General features: G+C 34.1%; 5 protein-coding genes across 5 annotated transcripts; 4 read left to right on the top strand and 1 right to left on the bottom strand.

Moving 5' to 3' along the window:
- Positions 219-4,090, top strand: LOC109345750. The gene is made up of 4 exons (XM_019584936.1): positions 219-837; positions 1,662-2,413; positions 2,681-2,930; positions 3,674-4,090. Exons 1-4 carry the CDS (start codon positions 391-393, stop codon positions 3,848-3,850), a joined length of 1,626 nt encoding a protein of 541 aa, XP_019440481.1. The 5' UTR covers positions 219-390; the 3' UTR covers positions 3,851-4,090.
- On the top strand, positions 6,073-10,846 carry LOC109345748 (26S protease regulatory subunit 7-like). Its single transcript, XM_019584933.1, has 10 exons — positions 6,073-6,318; positions 6,963-7,044; positions 7,411-7,502; positions 7,577-7,654; positions 7,823-7,884; positions 7,999-8,143; positions 8,224-8,442; positions 8,537-8,718; positions 9,959-10,134; positions 10,513-10,846. Exons 1-10 carry the CDS (start codon positions 6,232-6,234, stop codon positions 10,668-10,670), a joined length of 1,281 nt encoding a protein of 426 aa, XP_019440478.1. The 5' UTR covers positions 6,073-6,231; the 3' UTR covers positions 10,671-10,846.
- Positions 11,904-13,846, top strand: LOC109345747 (uncharacterized protein C594.04c-like). Its single transcript, XM_019584932.1, has 3 exons — positions 11,904-12,206; positions 12,577-12,843; positions 13,201-13,846. Exons 1-3 carry the CDS (start codon positions 11,940-11,942, stop codon positions 13,672-13,674), a joined length of 1,008 nt encoding a protein of 335 aa, XP_019440477.1. The 5' UTR covers positions 11,904-11,939; the 3' UTR covers positions 13,675-13,846.
- Positions 14,581-18,404, top strand: LOC109345746 (probable inactive purple acid phosphatase 29). Its single transcript, XM_019584931.1, has 4 exons — positions 14,581-14,942; positions 16,254-16,648; positions 17,281-17,731; positions 18,125-18,404. The coding sequence occupies exons 1-4, from the start codon at positions 14,675-14,677 to the stop codon at positions 18,157-18,159; spliced, it is 1,149 nt and encodes a 382-aa protein (XP_019440476.1). The 5' UTR covers positions 14,581-14,674; the 3' UTR covers positions 18,160-18,404.
- Positions 18,742-21,939, bottom strand: LOC109345745 (pentatricopeptide repeat-containing protein At4g01570). The gene is made up of 2 exons (XM_019584929.1): positions 21,814-21,939; positions 18,742-21,267 (listed from the first exon to the last, which is right to left on the bottom strand). Exon 2 carries the CDS (start codon positions 21,220-21,222, stop codon positions 18,859-18,861), a length of 2,364 nt encoding a protein of 787 aa, XP_019440474.1. The 5' UTR covers positions 21,223-21,267; positions 21,814-21,939; the 3' UTR covers positions 18,742-18,858.

Below are 23,415 nucleotides of genomic sequence, written 5' to 3'. Positions count from 1 at the left end.
TCTAGTCTTGTGGATGAAGAAAATGCCCGTTGGGAGAGTTAGCCCTACATACCTGTGAATGTTTCCGGCTCGGACAAGATTGCCTCCAGTGCTAAAATACCTGTGGAAAACCAAAAAAATATTATCCATTATTGAATTCAATTATATTACTTAATAATTATTAAATATGAATAATGAATAATATTTCTCGGGTAGTAGTTGGGCCTTCCCATATAGTTGGGCCCATTACTCCTTCCTTGTACGTTAACGTCAACGCTTCCTTCACAACAAAATTATCGTTGGTCGTTGTAACCACTGACTCGCTCACTAACTCACTCACTGTCACTGACTCGTTCACTGACTCAGTCCTCGTTTGTCACTCTCTCACGCGCCACCGTGCCTAACCACACAATGCAACAAATTAACGCCTCTTCTTCTTCCTCCGACGAAGAAGACGATGATCGCCACAACCTCATCGACCAAAACGATAGAAAACCTTCTTCCACTTTCCACATCGAAGATTTCAACAATTTCGCATCTCGATTCCAATTCACACGTTTCACTAATCTCATATCCAAGTTCCAAAAGCGATACCTCTTCGCTCTTCTCCCTCTCTTCTTCATAATCGTATTCTACTTCATTTCGAATTACTCAACTTCGCGTTTCAATCTCTCTCCTCTTTTCAATTCCGATTCTGATTCCAGAACCAAAGAATCTGAATTACAAGCACTTTACCTCTTGCGCAAACAGCAATCAGGGCTTCTTAAATTGAACTCGATCATAAACCCTAATTCAACTGAGGAGGATCTTAAATCTGTTTTGTTCAACCAGATTTCCCTCAACAGAGAGATTCAACAGGTTCTGCAACTACATTATTTTTTTCTTTAACATAAATTTGATATTTATTAGAAATATAATTTCCTTGAACTTATGATATATAACCTAGTCGATTAAATTAATCGATAAAGTAGCTTATAAGTATAACTGACCTAAAATCTGATAACTTTCTATTCACTATTCAAACGAATACTTATAAGGAGGTTAAGCGCTTTCCAAAAAAAAAAAATCGAATAAACACATTGTAAGAGTTTTTTAAACTGCATCCACCATTTATATTTAGTTATGATCGACTTTTAAATATAAGTAATTCAAATAAATGAATCATGAATGATGCGTGTATAACTCTTTAAACCGACAATGCATACATTTTGCACTCATATTTTTATATGGTATCTGATTAAGAGCTTCACATTATTTGTGATGATGTGATTAAGAGCTTCACTCATCAAACCAATACTTATAAGGTGGTTAGGGGCTTTCCAAAAAAATCTTCCTGTAAATAAGGGACAATAAACACAAAGGAACAAAGATATTGATTATGGTATAAGACCCTGTTAGATAAACACCAAAATGACAAGAGTTCGATTCCTGTGAGCTAACACTTGTTAGGAGGGAAATCACGTATGCTGAAGGGGATTAGTTCCTTACCCAAAAAGTGATGGGATATCCTTGGTAGTATAAAAAAAAGGAACGAACAAAGACAGGAACTAAAATATTTTTATATAGTATCTGATTAAGAGCTTCACATTATTTGTGATGTTGTGATTATATTTTGTATTAAAATATATTCTTTCAAATAAATTTGTCTATAATTAATTTATATATTTACTTTCTTGCAACAGGTTTTGCTAAATCCGCATAGAAAAGGCAACAACTTGATTGAACCTGAATATGATTTTGGGAATGATAGGTGTAGAACAGTGGATCAGAATTTGTCAAATAGAAGAACAATTGAGTGGAAACCTAAAGCTGATAAATTTTTACTTGCTGTATGTGTTTCTGGACAGATGTCTAACCATTTGATTTGTTTAGAGAAACATATGTTCTTTGCTGCACTACTTAACAGGGTTTTGGTTATTCCTAGTTCCAAAGTGGATTATCAGTATGATAGAGTGTTAGACATTGATCACATTAATAAATGCCTGGGAAGAAAAGTGGTAATCTCATTTGAAGAGTTTTCTAGTGTTAAGAAGAATCATTTGCATATAGACAAGTTCTTGTGTTATTTTTCATTGCCTAAACCATGTTATTTAGATGATGAGAGGTTGAGGAAGTTGAAGTCTTTGGGTCTGTCAATGAGTAAACCCGTGCCTGTTTGGGATGAGGATATAAAAAAGCCAAAGCAGAGGATGGTTCAAGATGTTATGTCTAAGTTTAATCATCATGATGATGTTCTTGCAATTGGGGATATTTTCTATGCTCAAGTGGAGCAAGAGTGGGTGATGCAACCGGGTGGTCCCCTTGCTCACAAATGCAAGACTTTGATTGAACCTAGCCGTCTTATTTTGCTTACTGCTCAACGTTTTATTCAAACCTTCCTTGGAAGGAACTTCATTGCCTTGCATTTTCGAAGACACGGCTTTCTGAAGTTCTGGTCTGTCCTTGCGCCTCTTTTCTATTCATTTTTTGTTATAACTTGTGTGTGACAGATTTGCTGTAAATTATGGCTGCATTTTCATGCTTTCTTACTAGTGAGTTACTGACTACATTAGAGTGTTAAGTTCATTAGTCGTGACTGCAGTCTTTCCTTTTCCAAACTCAATGTGACAATGCATGCTCGCTTGTTAGTTGTCTGCCTTGTCTGTTTTTCCTCTTTTTTAATCATAATATTGCCTCTAATGATCCATTTTCATATTTGCAGCAATGTCAAAAAACCAAGTTGCTTTTATCCCATTCCTCAAGCTGCAGATTGCATCTCACGTGTCACTGAAAAGGCAAATGCACCTGTCATTTATCTTTCTACAGACGCTGCAGAAAGTGAAACTGGTCTACTTCAGTCACTAGTTGTGCTTAATGGCAGGCCTATTCCTCTTGTTAAACGCCCAGCTCGTAATTCAGCTGAAAAATGGGATGCTTTGTTATATAGGCATCATATCGAGGGAGACCCTCAGGTGTGGTGGCATTGCTTCTTTCGGATTGTAACTGACCTCAATTTACTAAGCCATGTCTATCTTTCAGATTGTTACAAATATGCAAAAAATTGTTGTGAAGTCTACATGCATATGTTCAGTATGCTTATTTTTTTAATGCTCATATCTGTTTTCTGATAAATCTTTAAGTGTTGGCTCTAGTATTATCCAAATCTCTATGATCCCTTTGACTTTTATATTAGCTGGCATGATTCAGCTCTTGCTATATGTGTGTGAATTTGACTTAGATAGATGTGCATGAATAGTGGCAGTGGCCCCTCATTATGTAGGAGCATTATCTCTTAATTGTTTTGTATCTCTGCATGCAAAATGCTAGTCCTCGGCTCTTTCAGATCATTATGAGTTATGACTGAGGTTTTGTGTTTGTTTTAGTGATATCTAATAGGTTCTGCTTCTATCATTCAAGCTAAGCATTTCACATTTCAGGATAAGTTAAAGTTCTTTATTGAGTGAGCCTTTTGAAGACTTTTACTCTTCCTTTTTTTCCTCCAAAGTATTTTTTGTAAGATTACTCTATAAATAAGATAAGTGAGAAGTATTTATACATGTTATATATACTGAGTGCATGCAGCCGACCCCATCTAGTGGGATAAAGGCTTTATTGTTGTATATACTGAGTGTTCTGTAACAGAGAGGCCTACTAAATTTTGAGTATGCCTGCGTTCCTAATTCGTTTTCTGATGTGGGTTGTGTATATGTTTAAGGTGGAAGCTATGTTGGACAAGACTATATGTGCCATGTCTAGTGTGTTCATTGGAGCCTCTGGTTCAACATTCACTGAAGACATCTTGCGGCTACGAAAGGACTGGGGATCAGCATCGATTTGCGATGAGTACCTTTGCGAAGGTGAAGAGCCAAATGTTGTAGCAGAAATCGAATAAAGATACATACAAGTGACTTTCAGCTGTACCATGATGATTAGGAGCCTTGACAGGTTTGATTAGGATTTGTAATGTGTATTTGTGGTGTATGTATGTATGATAATAGAATATTAGAGTTAGCTTGGGTTCATAACTTCTGCTTGTTATATACATATTCTAACAGGATGAGTAATGAGTATAGTTTGTATTATCTTTATATCAGAATAAGCTACCCTATTAAATAATACACCTTTTAACACATTTTTCAACATTCTTTACTATTGCCATTTATTTATTTATTTATTTTCTTCCCCTGGAATTCTCATTTGTCATTTATGACTTTTACACAAAGATGAAAGCAAAAGATCTGAAAGTGTGTTCATCAATGATATTACTTGGCTGTTTAATAGTGATCTCACTAAGTGGGGTTAAGGTTTAATTGTTGTATTCACTAGATCTAAATTAGAAAACCAGAGAAACAAGTATTTATCACATTAAGTGGACACAAACTATGTAGAGTTACTAATGAGTGTTGGTTTAAGTGGTATATGTCTGATTCTCTTTAAGTAAGGTATCAGGTTTAAGTCTTGTGGATGAAAAAATACCAGCTGGAAGAGTTAGCCCCATATACCCGTGGATTTTTCCAGCTCGAACATGATTGCTTCCAATGTAAGGATATACGTGGGAAACAAAAAAAACTATATATAGAGGTCAGATATCTCACCCAAAAGGGCTTCACTTCTATGTACCCCTCAGATTCTTTTTTTCCTTCCCCATGAGCTTCGGATGGCTTCTTAATCATATTATCAAAATGAATATTGAATATGACATACATCTAAATCCCCCTTCTTATCACATGCTTTAATCTATAATAATTAATTATTTAAAAAATAATAACCCTTATTAATCTTAAAAGATTCATCATAAACAAGTAATTGAAAAAAATAATTTACAAATAAGAAGTTAGTTTAATGGTCTAAGTTTTTATTATCCTTATGTATCCTACAAGACTAAAAGTCAAGGTTCAATATTTGAGAATGATACTAGGTGAGACAAATACACACATAGATTTATTTTATGCATAAAATGAAAGTATACAACAAAAAGCGAATATTTTTTAGTGTGGTAGGATGAATATTTGTTTGAGTACTATTGTTATTATTACTTACATATATAAAAATGGTTAGTGCTTTGAAAGTTTGAATGTAATTTTTTCAAGGAGAACTATAACTAAAATGGTTAAGAAATACTATTATGTTTTGGTGAATAAGATATAGTATTTTGTTCTCTTACTCCCTCGCAATGGGAATTTGAAGACTAATTTCTATGATTATTTATTGTATTGATTTTTCAACTAAATTTGTCTTTAAAAGAAAATTTAAATAACTTTTAGGAATGCTTAAGACTCATCTTATCCCACAAACTTATCACAAGTTTAAGAAATTATAGTAATTGTGGTTTTGGTAATTTTGGGTTATCTTAACCATTCCATTGTGATACATCTTCTAAAAATTACTCCTTTGATATATGGTAATAAAACTTCTTAATTTAAATCAATACCCTATTTTATATATGAAAATAATATATTGTGTGATTTGAATACATCGGTTTTATAAGCAAACAACTAACCTATCAAAGTATCATATGAAATTGGAATTAAGTTAGGAGAATAAAGTATCTTGTTATATCATGAAATAATTTATTTTCTTTTGTCAATAAACATATGATATGTGTATTATTTTATTTAGTTTTAGAAATATTTTTGTAGAAAATAATGAAATAAGACAAATGTTATAATTTTAGTGGCTAGAGGAGATAAAATAACTTATCTCCTTATACCAAAAGATATACAGTAAATGCATCATTAATTTATATTACTTTTATTCAAGAGTCAATGATAATTAAAAATGAACGATAAATAATCTAACGATAGTCTAAAAAACTCTTACACTATCAATATATACATCTATTCCTCAAATATAATCTAGAAACTTAACTAATTGGTATTATTAATTTAATTGAACATAAAATCACAACTCTAACCTGTTAAAAATTAATAATAAACATAATTCACCATTTTATGTTTAATAATAAGAGAAAAAAATACATGCAGATATATAGTAAGATTTTTTACACTTATATATCTTTACATTGAAAGTATATAACTATTTCACTATGTGACTATTTCACTAAACAGAGTTTGTTTATCCTTAACAAGTTTGAGCTCAAGTTTAAAGTATTTTGAATCTCATATAAAACTTTATCTGAAATTGAGAAGCCATTCATTATATACTTGAACACTTCATTTCTTGTGATTTCTGAACGAAAAACCACACAAAAAAAGTTACAAAGTTTATATCTTTCTTTTACCCACAAACCAAAATCTGAACAATTCAGCTTCAATGGCAAATCATCATGAAGATGATTTCAAGGATGACAAAAATCCTCGTCCCCTCGATGAAGATGATATCGCTCTTCTCAAAACCTATGTATGTAGTAATTTCCTCAAAAACCCTAATTTCATCTTCTTATGTTCTACTTGTAAAGTCTTATATTCTACTTTTATGTACCAATTTTAACTCTATTGCTAATTGGGTTGGATGATTTTGGGGAAATTAGGTTTTTTTTCTTCTGACGAATTTAATTGGGATTTTGATATATACTGTGGATTATATATATACATTTATTATATTGTAAACGATGATAAATGTTGATGTAGATGCATAAAGTTTTGAACTTCATTGCAGTCTTGTAGAAATGGATGGTTCTATAATTAGGGTTTTGTTGTTGCTTCCAAAGTTAGGCAAATTCTGAACTTTTTTCCACCTGTCTCAATAGATAAATTTAAATTTTAGTTAAGAGTTCCTGACTTAGGGGAAATGCTTACTTAATACTGAGGTATAGTAGGCACTAGGCATGCCAAGTAGTGATGATATATTGTTTCTTCTCCCTGTAACGTGGAGTTTGTATGGTTCATGGATGTTTTTCTCCGAAGTTGTTGAACAGCAAATGGTTCAAACTATTTACATTATAGGCTTGTTGCTCATTTTGATTTTGTGTGATTTGTTGTCGTTTAATCGTTAGTATTTTTATTTTACAATATGATTTTTCTTATATATATTGGTTTATGCAGGGCCTGGGACCTTATTCCACAAGTATAAAAAATGCAGAAAAGGAAATCAAAGATATGGCCAAGAAAGTCAATGATTTATGTGGTACGTTTGCCGTCTCCATTTCGTATCTCACTAACACAGACAGTAATATGTGATAAATAGAGCATATGAATATATTTGTATTCTCTAATTCAACTTCTGGTTTACTGCATCTGCTTGCATATTTATATTAAAGGCAAGGCACCTTATCTTTGGGTAGCAGCACGGCTACTAATTTATGATTTAATTGTGTCAAGAAAACTTAAATTAAATGTAAATGAATGCCCCATTTGTCATCAGTAGGTATCAATCAGAGTGTCCCGTTTTTATTGTATTCATAGTATCCTACTGATTGCCTTAATTGCATAAAGTGCATACAGTTAATACTTGTACACTTTCTTAGTTGTTAGCATTCTTTTGTTGTAATAGGTATCAAGGAGTCTGATACTGGTTTGGCTGCACCGAGCCAGTGGGATCTTGTTGCTGATAAGCAAATGATGCAGGAGGAGCAGCCTCTTCAGGTCTTGTTTTTGTAAATTTGTTTGAAGTATTTTTAATATGCTAGTGTTGCTAATGATGGTTGTTTATTAAGCAGGTTGCAAGATGCACAAAGATTATAAATCCAAACTCTGAAGATGCCAAATATGTTATCAATGTGAAGCAGATTGCAAAGGTACCTATATATATATATTATAGAATTCACTTATTATAATGAATAATGTCACTTGTCAAGCAGTTATATTATGTGCCATGTAAAATGGCCATCGGTTGGGAAGATTTATGCTTTTTTTCTTTATGCACCTCAGGCTCATAAATGATCTGTTATTTTATTTAATGACAGTTTGTTGTTGGGCTGGGTGACAAAGTTTCCCCCACTGACATAGAGGAAGGGATGCGTGTTGGGTATGTTTTTAACCAGTAACGTCGATGCTATTATATTCCCTGTTGAGAGAGAAGGGGCATTTAAGTGTTATGCTGTCTTCTTGTTAGATCGATACCTTCATTTTATTATTGCAGGGTTGACAGAAACAAATATCAGATTCAGATTCCCTTGCCTCCAAAAATTGATCCCAGTGTTACCATGATGACAGTTGAAGAAAAGCCTGATGTCACTTATAATGATGTTGGTGGGTGCAAGGAGCAGATTGAAAAGATGCGGGAAGTAAGTTGTTGAAAACTCTCTCTGGTTTTCCATTACTATCAAGTCATGTGATGCTAAATTCTTAAAATTTTCCCCGTTAGGTTGTTGAACTTCCCATGCTCCATCCAGAGAAATTTGTTAAGCTTGGAATTGATCCTCCAAAGGGTGTTCTTTGCTATGGTCCACCAGGAACCGGTAAAACGCTTCTAGCTAGGGCCGTGGCTAATAGGACTGATGCTTGTTTTATAAGGGTTATTGGAAGTGAGCTAGTCCAGAAATATGTTGGTGAGGGTGCTCGGATGGTTCGTGAACTATTTCAGGTGAATGCCTAAGATTCATCTTCTAGCTTTTATAATTACTGTTTTCATGAGTCATGACATGGGATCATCTGACTAAAAATGTTATATCCTGTAGATGGCCCGGTCAAAGAAGGCATGCATTGTGTTTTTCGATGAAGTTGATGCAATTGGAGGTGCTAGGTTTGATGATGGTGTTGGTGGTGATAATGAGGTTCAGCGCACAATGCTTGAAATTGTGAATCAGCTTGATGGGTTTGATGCTCGTGGAAACATCAAAGTTTTGATGGCAACTAATAGGTTGGTGGCTTTGGCTACTATGATCTTTTACTTTTATCCCGAGACTTTTCAATTTTACTAGATGTTATGACAAGAATCAGCCTCCATGTGTGCACCGTGTCATTACAGTTGTGATTGGAATGCAGTCAAAGTGTTCTAGTAGATATCATTTACACAGTAGTCAATCCTAGATAGCAGAGCATAGTGGCCAACCCTACAAAAACTAACGGGATAGTGGGATGACTGCTACAGTTAAAGGAAAAGTCATAAATAATTTATACCCTAACCATATAATTGCTCAAAAATACTAAAATACACCAAATTAAAGACATTCCTGAAGCAAGGTTGAGATGAGTGGCTATGTAGAAGTGAGGAGAAGGAGTAAGGTGGGTGGTGTGGCTGGAAAACGCCGCCAATGACCAGAAAATGCTGCAGGTTTGGTCTTGGGATCTGTTTTTCTGTTTCGGCGTGTTTCAGAAGCTGCAGTAGATGGGTTGGCGAAGAAGGGTGTCAAATGACCAGAAACATAAAAACAAGGGGCCTCCCAAGTTTTACTAGTAAGGGCAAAATAGACACCCCAAATGTTTAGTAAAGCGAAAATAGACTTCTCATGTTTTTTGTAAGGACAATATAGAGACTTCCCAGTGTTTTAATAAGTGCAAATTGGACATTTCATCCTTGAAATTAGGGTTCACGTCATAGAAAGGAGCGGCTGCGAACTCTGTGATTTCACTGCGATTGGGAGCGACAGCCTTCCGCTCCATGATTGGCCATACTGTCGCTTCTAAGGGCTGACATGCTATGACCCTCTGCAATCCCAATGCGATAGCACATGATTAACTACCTAGGTCATTTATGGCATTCAATTTAGGAGCTAAAATTTGTGTACTTTAGAGTCTATGGTCTTTATATAACAAATTCTAGTTTTGGAACATACTAACATGAGGGCATATTTTGATCTATTAGGAAATGACTTTTTTGGTTTTAATTCCTCCGATACTTGGTGGTTTGCGTAGACTTTAGAAAGTATACGAGAGTTAAAGCCAACTAAGTTTTGCTATTTTGTTTTTCATCAGTTTTTCTTTGACTAATTGATTCATGCTATGTTTTAACTTTTAAGATATTGTTTGGAATTGGATGGCTTTAGTATTGGGTGTACTGGATGATTTCTGTTCCCTTTTTGTTGAAGTAATCAAATCCTACTGATGCAGTTTTGAACCTTGGCCTAATCATTTATGGCTTTTCCGATCACTATTTTTAGGCCTGATACTCTAGATCCTGCACTACTAAGGCCTGGGCGATTGGACCGCAAAGTTGAGTTTGGCTTGCCTGATTTAGAGAGTAGGACACAAATATTCAAGATTCACACCAGAACGATGAACTGTGAAAGGGATATCCGTTTTGAACTTTTAGCTCGGCTTTGCCCTAATTCCACAGGTAAAGCAACTCCTCCAGAAATTATATTATCTACTTTATATTGTACTTTTCAAATCATGCATTAATGAGTTAAAATTAGAGAAAATAGGTTTTGTGCATTATCAGCATATCATCCACTATTCATGGGTTAACATTCGTTGAATCTTAAATAAAAGTAACCCATATGATAGTGAATGATTTGCCGACAATGTAAAAAACTTCACACTATCATCGCATACATGTTAAACTCTTAAAATTATTATAAGTTTATTCTAAATCAATAGTAAAGATGTGTCCAGGATCATTCATCCGAGAACGTCCAATAATAATTTCTTGTGCTTCAGGGTTGGGCACTTCTATAGATTGGTTTTTTTGACTTGAGATAGTTCTTCTTTCCAGGAGCTGATATAAGGAGTGTTTGCACCGAAGCTGGTATGTATGCTATTCGAGCTCGAAGGAAGACAGTAACAGAAAAAGACTTTCTTGATGCAGTAAATAAAGTCATCAAAGGATATCAGAAGTTCAGTGCAACTCCAAAGTATATGGTCTACAATTGAGTTATTGTTTCAGCTACTTTATCAGAAAACATCCTACAAGATTTGCTCTAGTGAAAATTACTTTAAGAGCAAATGGTTCTTTCATTAGCAGTTTGTGAAGTGCTTTTGCTTTAAACAATCTCTGTACCAAATAGTTTCCTGTAATTTTATTAATAACTCAAAATATTAAGATTTTTGTGTCTCAAAATTTTATAGGTTTGAACATAGGATACATAACACAATATTGTAAACTATATGCAATATATATGAACTATTATGGTATGCTTTGTTGATAATAATAGGTGTTTCTGAATGCCAAATTTTGCATGGTAAGTGCAGAAAGTCAATTCAATATAGTGGCCTGCGCATGCTGAGGAAGAACAAACACTTTTTTGACACTGTTGTGAGTGGAGCATGCATTGTTCTTTATTAATATTTATAAAGTGCATGCATAATACTAATAGTAATATTTAATACATTGATAATGATAATAATAATAATAATGATGATAATAATGGTGCCTTTAGCTCAAGCGTGGCTATGTCACATTTTACTTTGCATGTTTCTACTTAGATTGCGGAGATTGAGAGAAAGGTTAGCCTTCAAAGGCAATTGAAGAAGCAAAGAAGTAAGTTGCAGCTGGCTCCAACTTTAATACAGAACATGGGTCATAAAGTAAAAAATTTCCACATCATTAGGCTTTTTTTTTTGGTATCTCTTCACTCTTTTGAGTAAGGAACTAATCTCTTTCGGAGCACGTGATTGCATTTTCTAATAAGTGTTGCTCTTAGGAATTGAACCATTGACCTTTTAGTAATTTTGGAGATCTAATGAGGCTTTATATCACTAGACAAACTCATTGTTGGTCACATCATTAGGCTTTGAAGGGGTGATAATGCATAACTTTTTAAATTAAATTTATAATTTTTATGAATGACCAAGATAATGAACCCAAATTTAAACATCATTTATTAGTAAATTATATTTAATTATTCAAATATCATAATGTATAAATAACAGCATACCATTTATTAACATGTTATTGACTATTTTTTTTATTCACATGTCATAATATATATGTCCAAACAAACTTTGGAAAATACAAAGAATCATATAATCATTGTGTGGAGCAATGGATAAAAAAGTGAGTTATGCTTAACTTTTCATTGGCAAATATGATTATGTAGTTTTACTTTTGTTTCCTTTCCAATTTTCTAGAGCTATAAAAAGTGGATACCATAACCAAATTAGAAACACTTGAATAGAGCACAATAAATTTCAAAGACCACTATGTGTAGTGTCAATAATGCTAGTGTTACAAATAATATGAAGAATGCTATAATAGCATTCTTGGTTCCTCTTCCTTCCATTTTCTTCTATCTCTCATTCCTCAACCACTATGACTCTTCAAGTGGGGTTGACCCAAAGTTTCCAACATTTTGGTCAACTCTTTGGACATGGTGCTATAAACATCCTATGCTATTAGTCAATGTTCTTTTCTTTTTCAATGTCAATGTTCTCTTCTGGGTCATTGGCCTAATTCAATCTAGCCATTGGGTACACTTTTCCCTTCTCTTCTTCCTTCAATCTATTTTCAATTTTCAATTTGGAACTTCATATTTCTATAACATGAACCAAATTATACATTTTTTCTTCTATCAATGTTATACATTTGTTATTCTTATATGTGATGACTATGATTACTTTCGTCCTTATATATAAAAATAAACTTTTTTCGTCGAAACAAATAAACATTTTAAATTTATCGACCCATCTAATAGCATAAAGACTTGACCGTTGTTGTATATACTAACTCAAATAAACCTTATTTTAAGGATAAAATTGAAAATATTCACAAATATGAGATAAAAAAAATGAACCTATATATAATTTGATCAAAGTTGAAATATATTTAGTTATGATGCAGATGATTGACCCATATTGGACAGTGATACCTGTGATGCTTGTTCATTACTATTCAACACACCCATTTAGTGATGAATATAATTGGTGGAGGTCAAAGATAGTGATATTAATGACATGGGTATGGAGTATAAGGTTGATGCATAACTATTTAAGGAGAGAAAAATGGGAATTGGGTGTGAGACAAGATTGGCGTTTCACTATTTTGAGCAAACAATATGGAACACATTGGTGGTGGGCTTCCTTCTTTGCTATCTACCTACCTCAACAGGTAACTTCGGTTCACATCTAATAATATTACTTCGGCCGATAAAAAATATTATTTATTTTTTCGATGAGTTAATAATTTTATATGAGGATCTCATAAATATTCTCTCAAATGAATTATAGTATTTGTCAGATCTTGTAACAAAAATTATAATTATTTTACAAATGATTTTAAAGTTAGGAGATCTAATTACAATTTTTTGAAGCTTAAGAACCTACTTAAAAATTACTCTATAATTTCTCAAAAATTAAAGTATGTACTGAAATTAATATCATTGTTAAATCTATCAAAAATAAAAATAAAAAATAGTATTATCCTTGCTTTCACTAAAACATGTGTTTTTGTTGCTCATATTTTCAGGTGCTTCTAATTGGATTATCCCTTCCATTCTATGTTATCCACTCAATGAATGACCCTTTAAGTATATGGGACATAGTAGCCATTATTATATGTGTATGTGGAATTTCTATAGCATTCATTGCTGATAATCAACTACATAACTTTGTGAACATAAACAACAAGCTAAAAGGCCTAAATGAACCCATGATCCCTATCCTTGAAAGTGGTTTATGGTATTATTCTAGGCACCCAAATTATTTTGGTGAACAACTTTGGTGGTGGGGATTAGTTATATTTGCTTGGAACCTTGGATATGGATGGACCTTAATAGGAGCATTGGTTAATACTATGTGTTTGGGTTATGTTACTAAGCTTGTGGAGGAACATATGTTGAAACAAGATCATAGGGTAGAGGCATTTACCTTGTATCAAAACACAACTTCTATATGGGTACCTTGGTTCAAATCATTTCCTTTAAAAAATAAGAATGCTTGATGTTGATGTTGATCTTTAGTTTTTCTAAGTGTTGTTGTTTTTGTTTAGTAGATTGTAAGAGCATTGTCTCTATCTTAATATTTTGAGTAGTTTGTTAGATTTAGTTATTATATATTTATTTGAGTGAATTATGGATTGTATTTATCGAATGTAACGTGTTAGAATGTGTTATTTTATATGTCATTTATGTTTTGATCGGTAATTTGAAAATTACTTGAATATTAAGTTTTTTTGGCCACTCAAAATTAGTGACATAGAAGGTGTTATTATTTTGTTTAAAATATGTACCATTAATATTATATGCTTTTGACCAATCTTATTTGAAAAAGATTAAATTATTAATATCTAATACCATGGTCAAGATTTTAATTTACAACATGCAACCACAATAGTGTATCCTGCAATTCAAATTCTGTTTAAAAAATGTGAGAATAACAGAGAAAAAATTATGGAGGAGTATTGTTAGATTTATTCAAGTGTGAAATCATATATTCAATATGAATGAATGAGTGAAAAAGTTCATAACTGAAAAGACTCATAAAATTATTGTCTTAATGTTTTGGTTTATTCACTTTTTATTATGATCTGAAAAATAATGTAACTTTTGATATAATTTTGAATGGTACTTGTGAATGAATTGCCCAAACATTTTTGTTAAACCAATATTTTCTGCTTAATTATCAACAACATAAATCATTACTCACAAACAAGACAATGATTTTAAAAAAAATTGAAGTAGAGAAATATAATTGATTTTTTTTGTTCTTTTATGAGTATAAATGAATTTCCTTTTCCTACTAAATTTTAAAATGACTAAAATATGACATGTTCGATTTGTGCAAGTAACACTACACACTCACACACTCTGGAAAAATTAAGTTTCATAGTAAGGGGTGAAATGATATTATAAGAATCAACAATTTCATTAGCATAATAACTAATCAGCAAGTTGAGATTTTGATTATTGTTACAACAACCCAATTCCCAAAATTAAACAGTGATGATCAAAATTCATTTAGCTATGATAATCTACTCTTTTTTGTTCTTCCCAATTTGCATCTCAACACATCAGAAGCAGAATCTAAGATTTGGGAAAAATGGAGAATTTAAGATATTGCAGGTTGCAGATATGCACTATGCTAATGGAAAATCCACACACTGCTTGGATATGTTGTCTTCTCAGTATCATTCTTGTTCTGATCTCAACACTACTCTTTTCATTCAAAGGATGATTCTTGCTGAGAATCCTAACCTTATTGTCTTCACTGGTATTTTTTCTGTTTTTTTAGTTATCCTTTGTTTCTTATTTTACTTGCTAAGTCAACCCCTTGTTTTTTCTTTCTATTTCAAAAAGATTGCTAATTTTGGAAAGGTTTAATTAGCTTAATTACAAGGATGGTTATTATGTATATGTTTGTTTTGATATTGGGAAATTAAAGCAAAATGGTAAAGAACTATTGAAGAGTGTAATTCCAAGAATGGATAACTAAAAGTAATTTATAAGTTGTGTAGCTTATAAGAACTATAGTTACTAATCAAAGAGCAAGATTTTATTTTAACAAGTTGTGTAAAAATGTATGATTTTATGACATGGATTTCCTCTTTTGTTACTAGTTGCTAAGGGTCTGTTTGCATGTTGGTTTTTTAGAGGGGAAGAAAGGGAAAGAGAATGGTTGCGAGTCATCTCAAGTGTATTTCAAGGCTCCAAAGTCTTTCCTTTCCCTTCATTGTCCTTCAAAAACCAACTTGTAAACAGACCCTAAAATGATTTTTAGTTATGAGTATAGCTCTTGCAAAGAGGGTGAGCTTGGTGCAACTTACGTTTGATGCTTAGTGATCATGCAGTCACAGGTTCATATCCTGGAAACAACCTCTTTGCTTATAGGTAAAGTTGCATACATCTACTCTTCCCAGACCCTACTAAATGAGAGCCTCTTGCACTGAGCTTCACTTTTTAGTATACCTCTTGCGATTGCTACCATTGATCTAGGAATAGATTACTTTGATTAGTGTGGTTTTGTATTAAAAATCAAGGAGCATGATCATCCTGCACTACTAACTTGACTAAATGAATTAGGCTAGTTTGTGGGGTTATGTTAGGTTGTTCATTAAGGAATTATGTTTTATATACTTAAGGAAATTTAACCTTAGACAAGAGCATTGCCATTAAGATAATTAGGTAATTGGTAATTCAAAGTTTCTTCGTTGAAAGAAATCAGATCCCTGACACTTCTATCATTCCTAAAGGCTTATCAGTTTGGAATAGATTCTAAGGGAGTAATTGGATAGAAATCAAGAGATTTTGCGTATATTAGCTTTGAGTTTGAATTTCTAAAGAGGGTGTGCCTCGACCCTCTGCGCAACAGTAAGGTTGCTTGCCTTACTATCTGTAGGTCATGGGCTCGAATCCTAGAAATAACATTTTCGCTTGTGAGGGTAAGGATGTGTACACATGTCCTTCCGAAACCCCATTAGGCGGGAGCATGATGCATCGGGCCGCTTCTTTTTTAATATTCACTCTAAGCAAATGAGTGTTGATATGAGATACCCCTTTGTGCATATTTATTCTGGTGTGGCAGGGGATAATATATATGGACTTGATTCCTCGGATCCGGCTAAATCGTTAGATGCTGCAATTGCTCCTGCCATTGCTTCCAACATTCCTTGGGTAGCTGTTTTGGGCAATCATGATCAGGAAGGATCCCTCTCTAGAGAAGGGGTGATGAAACATATCGTTGGGATGAAAAACACTTTATCTAAAGTTAATCCGGCAGAAGTAGACATAATTGATGGTTTTGGAAACTATAACTTAGAGGTTGAAGGAGTTGAAGGCACTGCTTTTGAAAATAAATCAGTGCTCAATCTATACTTTCTTGATAGTGGAGATTATTCCAAGGTTCCTTTCATTCCTGGCTATGGTTGGATCAAACCCTCTCAGCAACTTTGGTTCCAACAAACATCTGAAAAACTTCAGGTACTGTTTTATCTATGCGAATGACGAATAAATAATTCATCGGTTCATCCTTTTTCCTTTTCTTCTTGTTAATGGCTGCTTACTACCGAGATTGTGTGTGTATCATAATTAGACTTGTAGCTCATTTTTTTGGTTCTTTCTGTTCCTGTGATATTGTGTGAGACTGAAAATTGGGCGATAAAATCTAACACGAGAATGAATTCAATGTTGCAGAGATGAGAACATGCTTACGATGAATGAACACACTAAATAAGTTAGAATTAGAGATGAATGCATTATGGAGAGTTGGCGTAACACCCATTATAGAAGAGATGATAGAATGACACACTTTAGATGGTTTTGACATGTATGGTGAAAACGTGTAGAAACCCCAGTAAGGAGTGCACATCAGATGAAGGATACTCCGATCGTTATAGGGAAAATAGAGCAAAAAAACTATAGGCAGACGCGGAACTATTAAGAAGCACCTAGATGTCAATGGTTTGTCTTCAGACATGATTTATAATCGAGCATTATGACGCCATTTGGTCCATGTAGCTGATTGCACCTTGTAGAAAAGACTCGGTTCTTGTTATTGCTGTTCCATTGTTAGTCGTGGCCTTTGCCTTAACCATTTACTCTTTGTTCTGCAGACGGAATACAAGCATGGACCATTTCCTCGGAAAGAACCTGCTCCTGGTCTTGCATACTTTCACATTCCATTGCCCGAATATGCTAGCTTTGACTCATCAAACTTCACAGGGGTGAAACAAGAAGGTATTAGCTCTCCTTCGGTGAACTCTGGCTTCTTCACAACCTTGGTTGAAGCAGGCGATGTGAAGGCAGTTTTCACTGGCCATGATCACGTTAACGACTTCTGCGGGAAGCTAACGACTATACAACTTTGTTATGCTGGTGGATTTGGATATCATGCTTATGGTAAAGCTGGATGGTCGAGGAGAGCACGAGTGGTTGTAGTTAGCTTGGAGAAATCGGAAGAGGGTGGTTGGGAGGATGTCAAGTCAATTAAAACATGGAAACGCCTTGACGATCAACATCTCACTGGAATTGATGGTCAGGTCTTATGGATCAAAAGTTTTGCGGGTAAGATATCTCTAAAGATAACAAAGAAAATGTGATTCTTTTTACATTTCATTCATTGCATATATGAGTTGATAAAAGGATACAAAGGAAACAGAAATTGACAATTTGTTTTAATAGACAGAATCCTGCATGTAACCCTTAAAATATGATAGAAACCATTCACAGATAATTTCTATTTGTTTGAACTGAATTTATGCCACTGATACAATGTATTCTATTTATTATGCTTCTTGTTTCACATCATTGAACAAGTATGTGATCACACTGCTGATATGTTATAAGTAACTTAAAACATTTACATCATTGAATAATTTCTTAAAACATTTACATCATTGATATGATTATAACTCTTCTCCTTGTATTCAGTATTTGTTCTGGTTTTCATTATAACAGGCAACCGTAGGAAAAGACGAGACGGGGGCTCTTGAGAATGTAATTTTTGAAGGTCTCATGAGTTGTTATACACATACCTTGTTGTCTCCCCAAAACTGGAATTCGGTGTGTCACTATAGTTGCTGTATTACCACCAATAATAATCTGCAGCTAACTAGTTTTATGCAAATGATATATGTTTCAAGGTCATTGCATGTTTCTGGCTTTTTTGCTTAATAGTGCCTTGGATGCTTTTTACCACCACATCTGAGACACCTAAATATCACACCTATATTTGGAATTTAGAAGTTATTTCCATCTTTTGAACATTTTTTGTCCTGGTACAAATATTGCATGGTGTATCAATTATAGACAAGGTTTTTAGCTACTCTTACTCCACGACGCTTACTTAGCCAACATTCCCCACTTGTCTGATTGTTGCTGGGTAGTTTTTGGATATCAAATGGACCTACCGAAAAGGTAATTTTTGGATATCAAATGGACCTACCGAAAAGGTAATTTTAATGTGCCCGATTCCCCCCACATGTTGGGATAAGTCTTAACACAAGGTGATTCAAATGGATTATAAGGACATGAGCTCAATATTCATGATGCTATGAAAAACAAGTGACAAGTAGTAAGTATGAAGATAATTTTATTGTGACACAAGGAGCAACACAAATAAAATTCATTATATAAATGACAAAACTATATTACACTATTCAATTTCATAGGCTTCAAAAAATTATATCCCCTCATGAAGGTTCATCTTTTTCATTCAAAATTGTTGCCCTTTGGTATCTGAGTTTATCAATTTCCCTTCCCAGATAATCTAAAGTTGTATCTGTAACATGGTTGGGGGTACATCCAGCATCTATCATCATCTTCAAGAATTTATATGCATCCTTCAACCTCCCTGCCTTGCTATGAACTTCAATTAATGTATTATAAGTGACAACATCCGGATTTATCCCGCTACTCTTCATTTGCTTGAAGAACTTATTCACCTCATCGATACGGCCTGCCTTCCCCAAAGCATTAATAAGAGTGTTATACATAACTATGTCGAGATAACCACCCTGCTTCAGTAGTCTATCGAGAACCGCACTTGCTAGATCGGCTCTTCCCATCTTTCCCAAACCTTGAATTATCGTATTGTATGTTGCTACATCAGCTGGGCAAAGCTTTTCACCCATTTCAGTTAGGATAGCCCATGCCTCAGTGTAATAGCCCTTTTTGACAAATGAGCTCATCATAGAATTATAAGTATAATTCACAGGATCCACACCCGCGTCACTGAAAATCTCAAACAATTTGCACGCCAAGCTCAACTTCCCCTTGGACAGAAATATAGCCAAGAAAGTATTCACCATATCGATATCAAAAGAATCTGGCCCTTTTTCTTGAACTCTTTGTCCGCGAGTAGGAGTAAACAGATGGGAAGAATAGCTTGTGGAATTGACTTGATTGGCCAATTTATCCATATGCGGAGATGGTGACCACTCATCATTCTCCTCATCTTTAATTTCGGAATCGTTTGAATCAAGACCAGTATCCTGAGCAGAAGTTATGAAGCTCATGATTTCACTAAAATCTCCTTCGGAAGGGAACAAGGATGTATAATCCTTTTTCTGGACTGGCGGGTTCTTCAGAGAAGCCTCCATTCCAGCTTTCCATTTGAGAACACTGGGAACCAGATTACCTTCCCTGACATGCTTCATCAACCTATCAGCCCAATCCCAACGACCACGTTTATGAATGTTAATCAAAAGTGATGTTATCGTAACTAGATCAACAACAAAACCTCTGCTTTCCATTTCTTCCATCAATTTCAGTGCCTCCTCAAGTTGACCTTCTCTACAAAGTTGTAGCACAATAATGCTATAAGTAATTCCATCCACAAATTGCCCCTTCTTCTTGAGGTCACAAAAGAGAGTATAAGCAGCTTCCACTCTTTCATTCTTAAGCAACCCATCAATCAGAATATTATAAGTCCAGCACGAAGTTTTCACCCCTTCTTCAACCATTTTCTCAAACACCTGACACGCTTCCGAAACCTTCCTAGCCTTAAAAAGTCCATCAAGGAGAGAATTATAAACAACTGTACTCACACGAAATCCATTATTCTGCATCTCATTAAAAACCCTCATAGCTTCATCAATCCTATAACTCTTGCAACAACCTTGAATAACAATCTTATAAGTAAACTCATCAGGTTCATGACCTGATCCTTTAAGCTCCTCCCACACAATGAGTGCATCATTAACCTTACCAACTTTACAAAGCACGGTAATGAGACTATTATAAGTACACAAATCAGGTGCAACAACAGAAGAACCATTATCATTATTATCCTTCATTTCCTTGAAAAGGGTTAAACAAGTATCCAACTCTCCCCAACAACCAAATGCATGAATACAAATATTATAACCCCAAGTATCAAAAACAAAACCTTTCTTCTCCCTAAGCTTATCAAACACTTGTTTAAACTCCAATTTCATATCTTCCTTCCTAAGAGCAACTAACAACTCATTACAGGCAATAGAACTAGATGATGATGCTGAATCATCAAAATCAGTTTCTAGAAGCTTAAAGAAAATGGATAAAGCTAAAGGAACTTGCTTTTTTCTAACCAAAGCAACAAGGAAAGTGTTATACATAACAGGGTTGAGGGTAATGCGTTGTTTTTCCATGTAATCTAGAATTTCGAGAGCAAGAATGAAATCACCAGAGAGAATCGAAGAATCTAGAAGGTGCTTGAACGAGTAGGAGTCCAAAACGACGCAGTCTTGGGCCATTGAGTGAAGGATGGAGGGGACTTCATTGAGGTAACCGGAGCGGGAAAGGGTGCGGAGAAGGGTGGAGTAAGTGGAGGGGGAATGGAGAATGACGCCATTTTGTTGAATGGAACGAGACCAGTTGAAGAAGTCTAGCTTTTTGGAAGGGTGAAGGGAAGGGTTGGAGAGGATTTGGAAGATGATGGAAGGGGTGAGTTGAAGGCAATCAGAGAGGTTAAGGGTTCGAGTTCCGGACTCGAATAAGGTCTTGGTGATTGAAGCCACAAGGAGCAGGTCTCCCAAGTTTTTCGATATTTTAGTTGCTGCTCTACCATTCCACATTGCATTGCACTTTACCTAAATTGAAACCGAGCTCGTAAAATCGACCTGCAGAGAAGAAAAAAATGGAGCAATGAACAACAACCAATGCAGTAGTGTGAGCAAACACAACGCATAGCAAAAATTCAGTATGAGCAAAACAAAATCAATGTGTCAAATACACAATTATTGTGTCACTATCTCAATTTGGTTAATTTAATTATAGAATAACATGTTTGATATTTGGAGTAGTTCAGGAACAAAACCTAGCAAAGGGGAATGAAGTAGTTCAGCAGCAAAACTGAACAAAAGAATGTATCTACTTACGGTGTATGAGTTTTATACACGGTTACTGCATCATCCGTAATTCCATGTTTAATCATCATTTACTCGACTATAGTAATACAAATGAACTGTGTATAATGTGCCGTCTGTTTAGGCTGACGATGCATAAATATTACGGTCGTTAAATTCGATTGATGCTATTTTGCAACATAAAAGTCGAACTGATCAAATACATTTAGAATCTGTTAACCAGTACCATTTATTTAACAGGGGAGTGAAATAATTGATAGGGTTCATAAAATAATTTCTTCAATTAATAATTTAACTGACCAAAAATTGGAATCTGCGTCGTGAGAGATGAGGGAGGGAACCGTCACGAAATCTGCATCGTGTGGTGAGAGCAGGTGACGCAGCGCCGGTGATAGGCGGCGGCGGAGACAACGGCGGAGAGAAAAGTGATAAGTTAAATATGAGCATAAGTTATAAGAGCACTTATAATGATGAATGCAATATTTATATGTTGATAATGTAAAAGTTTATACACCGTCATTATATTATTTATTTATATTAATTTTTTGAAAAAAATCAATAATTATTAAATATAAATGGTAAATAATATGATAATAGAGTATAATACTTATATATTGTGCATATATCTTTTTCTCTATAATGATATCTATTCATTATTATGTTATAGTGCTAATTTTATAGTTCTTAATTCAAACAAGTAACTCCATTATCATATGATAACTTAATTCATACAACAATGTCTTGGGTGAAATAGCAAAAGGAATAAAGTGAAGGAATGTGTGTATTAGAGATTCACCCATAGCAAAATTTAAAAAGTAATAGAAAAGAGTGTAGTAAAGAAGATTTAAGGTTTGAGTCTCACTCACAATAAATATTAACATCAGGTATGAGTAGGAGCTGACTCTACCCGCTCATCTGATACAACTCGATCATGATTGAGTTCGAATAGAGTCAGGTCTCATTGGGTCTAGGGTCAGGTTCGGTTTAAAAAATTAGATATGGTCAATATTTAGAGTCGGGTAGTGACCAAACATGACTCGTCCCATGATCATTCACTCATCATATTTACACGTGTCTCTATTCAAATATGTACAAAGTAATAACAATTTTTGTCGAAAATATTATTAATGTTCTAAATTTTTGATCATATATACATGATTAAATTTATATATAGATATATAATTTTATATATCAAATTACATATTCATAATAATAAATAATATCGAGAAGACTTTATATAAAATGAACATGTATGATATTTAGTCGGGTCTAGGATCCAATCGAGTTTAAATGCTGACCCAGTTGATATTCAGGGATCGGATTATCTTCACGTCTAGGGTCGAGTCCGAGTTCAAAAAATGACCCAACTAACATTTATGGTCGGGTAAGGATAAGTCTTAATCCGTCTCAACCCGGCTCATGCTCACCCCTAACTGACATCTAACCCAAACACTTTCGACCAAAGAGATGCCATTACTTTTTAAACAATTGAATAAATACAAATACAAACATGATAAATGAGTAACCATAAGATAAGTCAGGTCAAGTCATGTTTGTCTTTACCTAACCTTAAATAATGACTAGATCTAACTTTTGACCATGAACATAACCCTATATATATATATATTAAAACCCATCATATTGATATTTGATTATAATCGGATCAAATCGGATAAAAGGAAGTATCAAACATACTTGTTAGGTAGCTATAGGGACCAAGGAGTCTCTCAATGTCTTACATACCCTTAATGGTCCTCATCCACAATTAATGTGCATGCATCTCCTCCATTATATTCATCTCTTCATAAACATTGAAAGCACCCACTCAAAATTATTCACAGTATCTGCCATAATTTCTTCGGATCTATCAATTCCATTTGACAAATTAAATATATATATATA

The sequence above is a fragment of the Lupinus angustifolius genome, chromosome LG04, assembly GCF_001865875.1.
Source record: "Lupinus angustifolius cultivar Tanjil chromosome LG04, LupAngTanjil_v1.0, whole genome shotgun sequence".
NCBI lineage: Eukaryota > Viridiplantae > Streptophyta > Magnoliopsida > Fabales > Fabaceae > Lupinus > Lupinus angustifolius.
This window is presented reverse-complemented; position numbering and strand designations above follow the sequence as displayed.

Coding starts and splice junctions, on each gene's coding strand:
- LOC109345750 (XM_019584936.1), top strand. CDS start 391: ATGCAACAAATTAACGCCTCTTCTTCTTCCTCCGACGAAGAAGACGAT. Junction 838..1,661: donor TCAACAGAGAGATTCAACAG/GTTCTGCAACTA, acceptor TTCTTGCAACAG/GTTTTGCTAAATCCGCATAG. Junction 2,931..3,673: donor ATATCGAGGGAGACCCTCAG/GTGTGGTGGCAT, acceptor TATATGTTTAAG/GTGGAAGCTATGTTGGACAA.
- LOC109345748 (XM_019584933.1), top strand. CDS start 6,232: ATGGCAAATCATCATGAAGATGATTTCAAGGATGACAAAAATCCTCGT. Junction 8,443..8,536: donor TGGTTCGTGAACTATTTCAG/GTGAATGCCTAA, acceptor TATATCCTGTAG/ATGGCCCGGTCAAAGAAGGC. Junction 8,719..9,958: donor GTTTTGATGGCAACTAATAG/GTTGGTGGCTTT, acceptor CACTATTTTTAG/GCCTGATACTCTAGATCCTG.
- LOC109345747 (XM_019584932.1), top strand. CDS start 11,940: ATGTGTAGTGTCAATAATGCTAGTGTTACAAATAATATGAAGAATGCT. Junction 12,207..12,576: donor TAATTCAATCTAGCCATTGG/GTACACTTTTCC, acceptor GTTATGATGCAG/ATGATTGACCCATATTGGAC. Junction 12,844..13,200: donor CTATCTACCTACCTCAACAG/GTAACTTCGGTT, acceptor TCATATTTTCAG/GTGCTTCTAATTGGATTATC.
- LOC109345746 (XM_019584931.1), top strand. CDS start 14,675: ATGATCAAAATTCATTTAGCTATGATAATCTACTCTTTTTTGTTCTTC. Junction 14,943..16,253: donor TAACCTTATTGTCTTCACTG/GTATTTTTTCTG, acceptor CTGGTGTGGCAG/GGGATAATATATATGGACTT. Junction 16,649..17,280: donor AAACATCTGAAAAACTTCAG/GTACTGTTTTAT, acceptor TTTGTTCTGCAG/ACGGAATACAAGCATGGACC.
- LOC109345745 (XM_019584929.1), bottom strand. CDS start 21,222: ATGTGGAATGGTAGAGCAGCAACTAAAATATCGAAAAACTTGGGAGAC.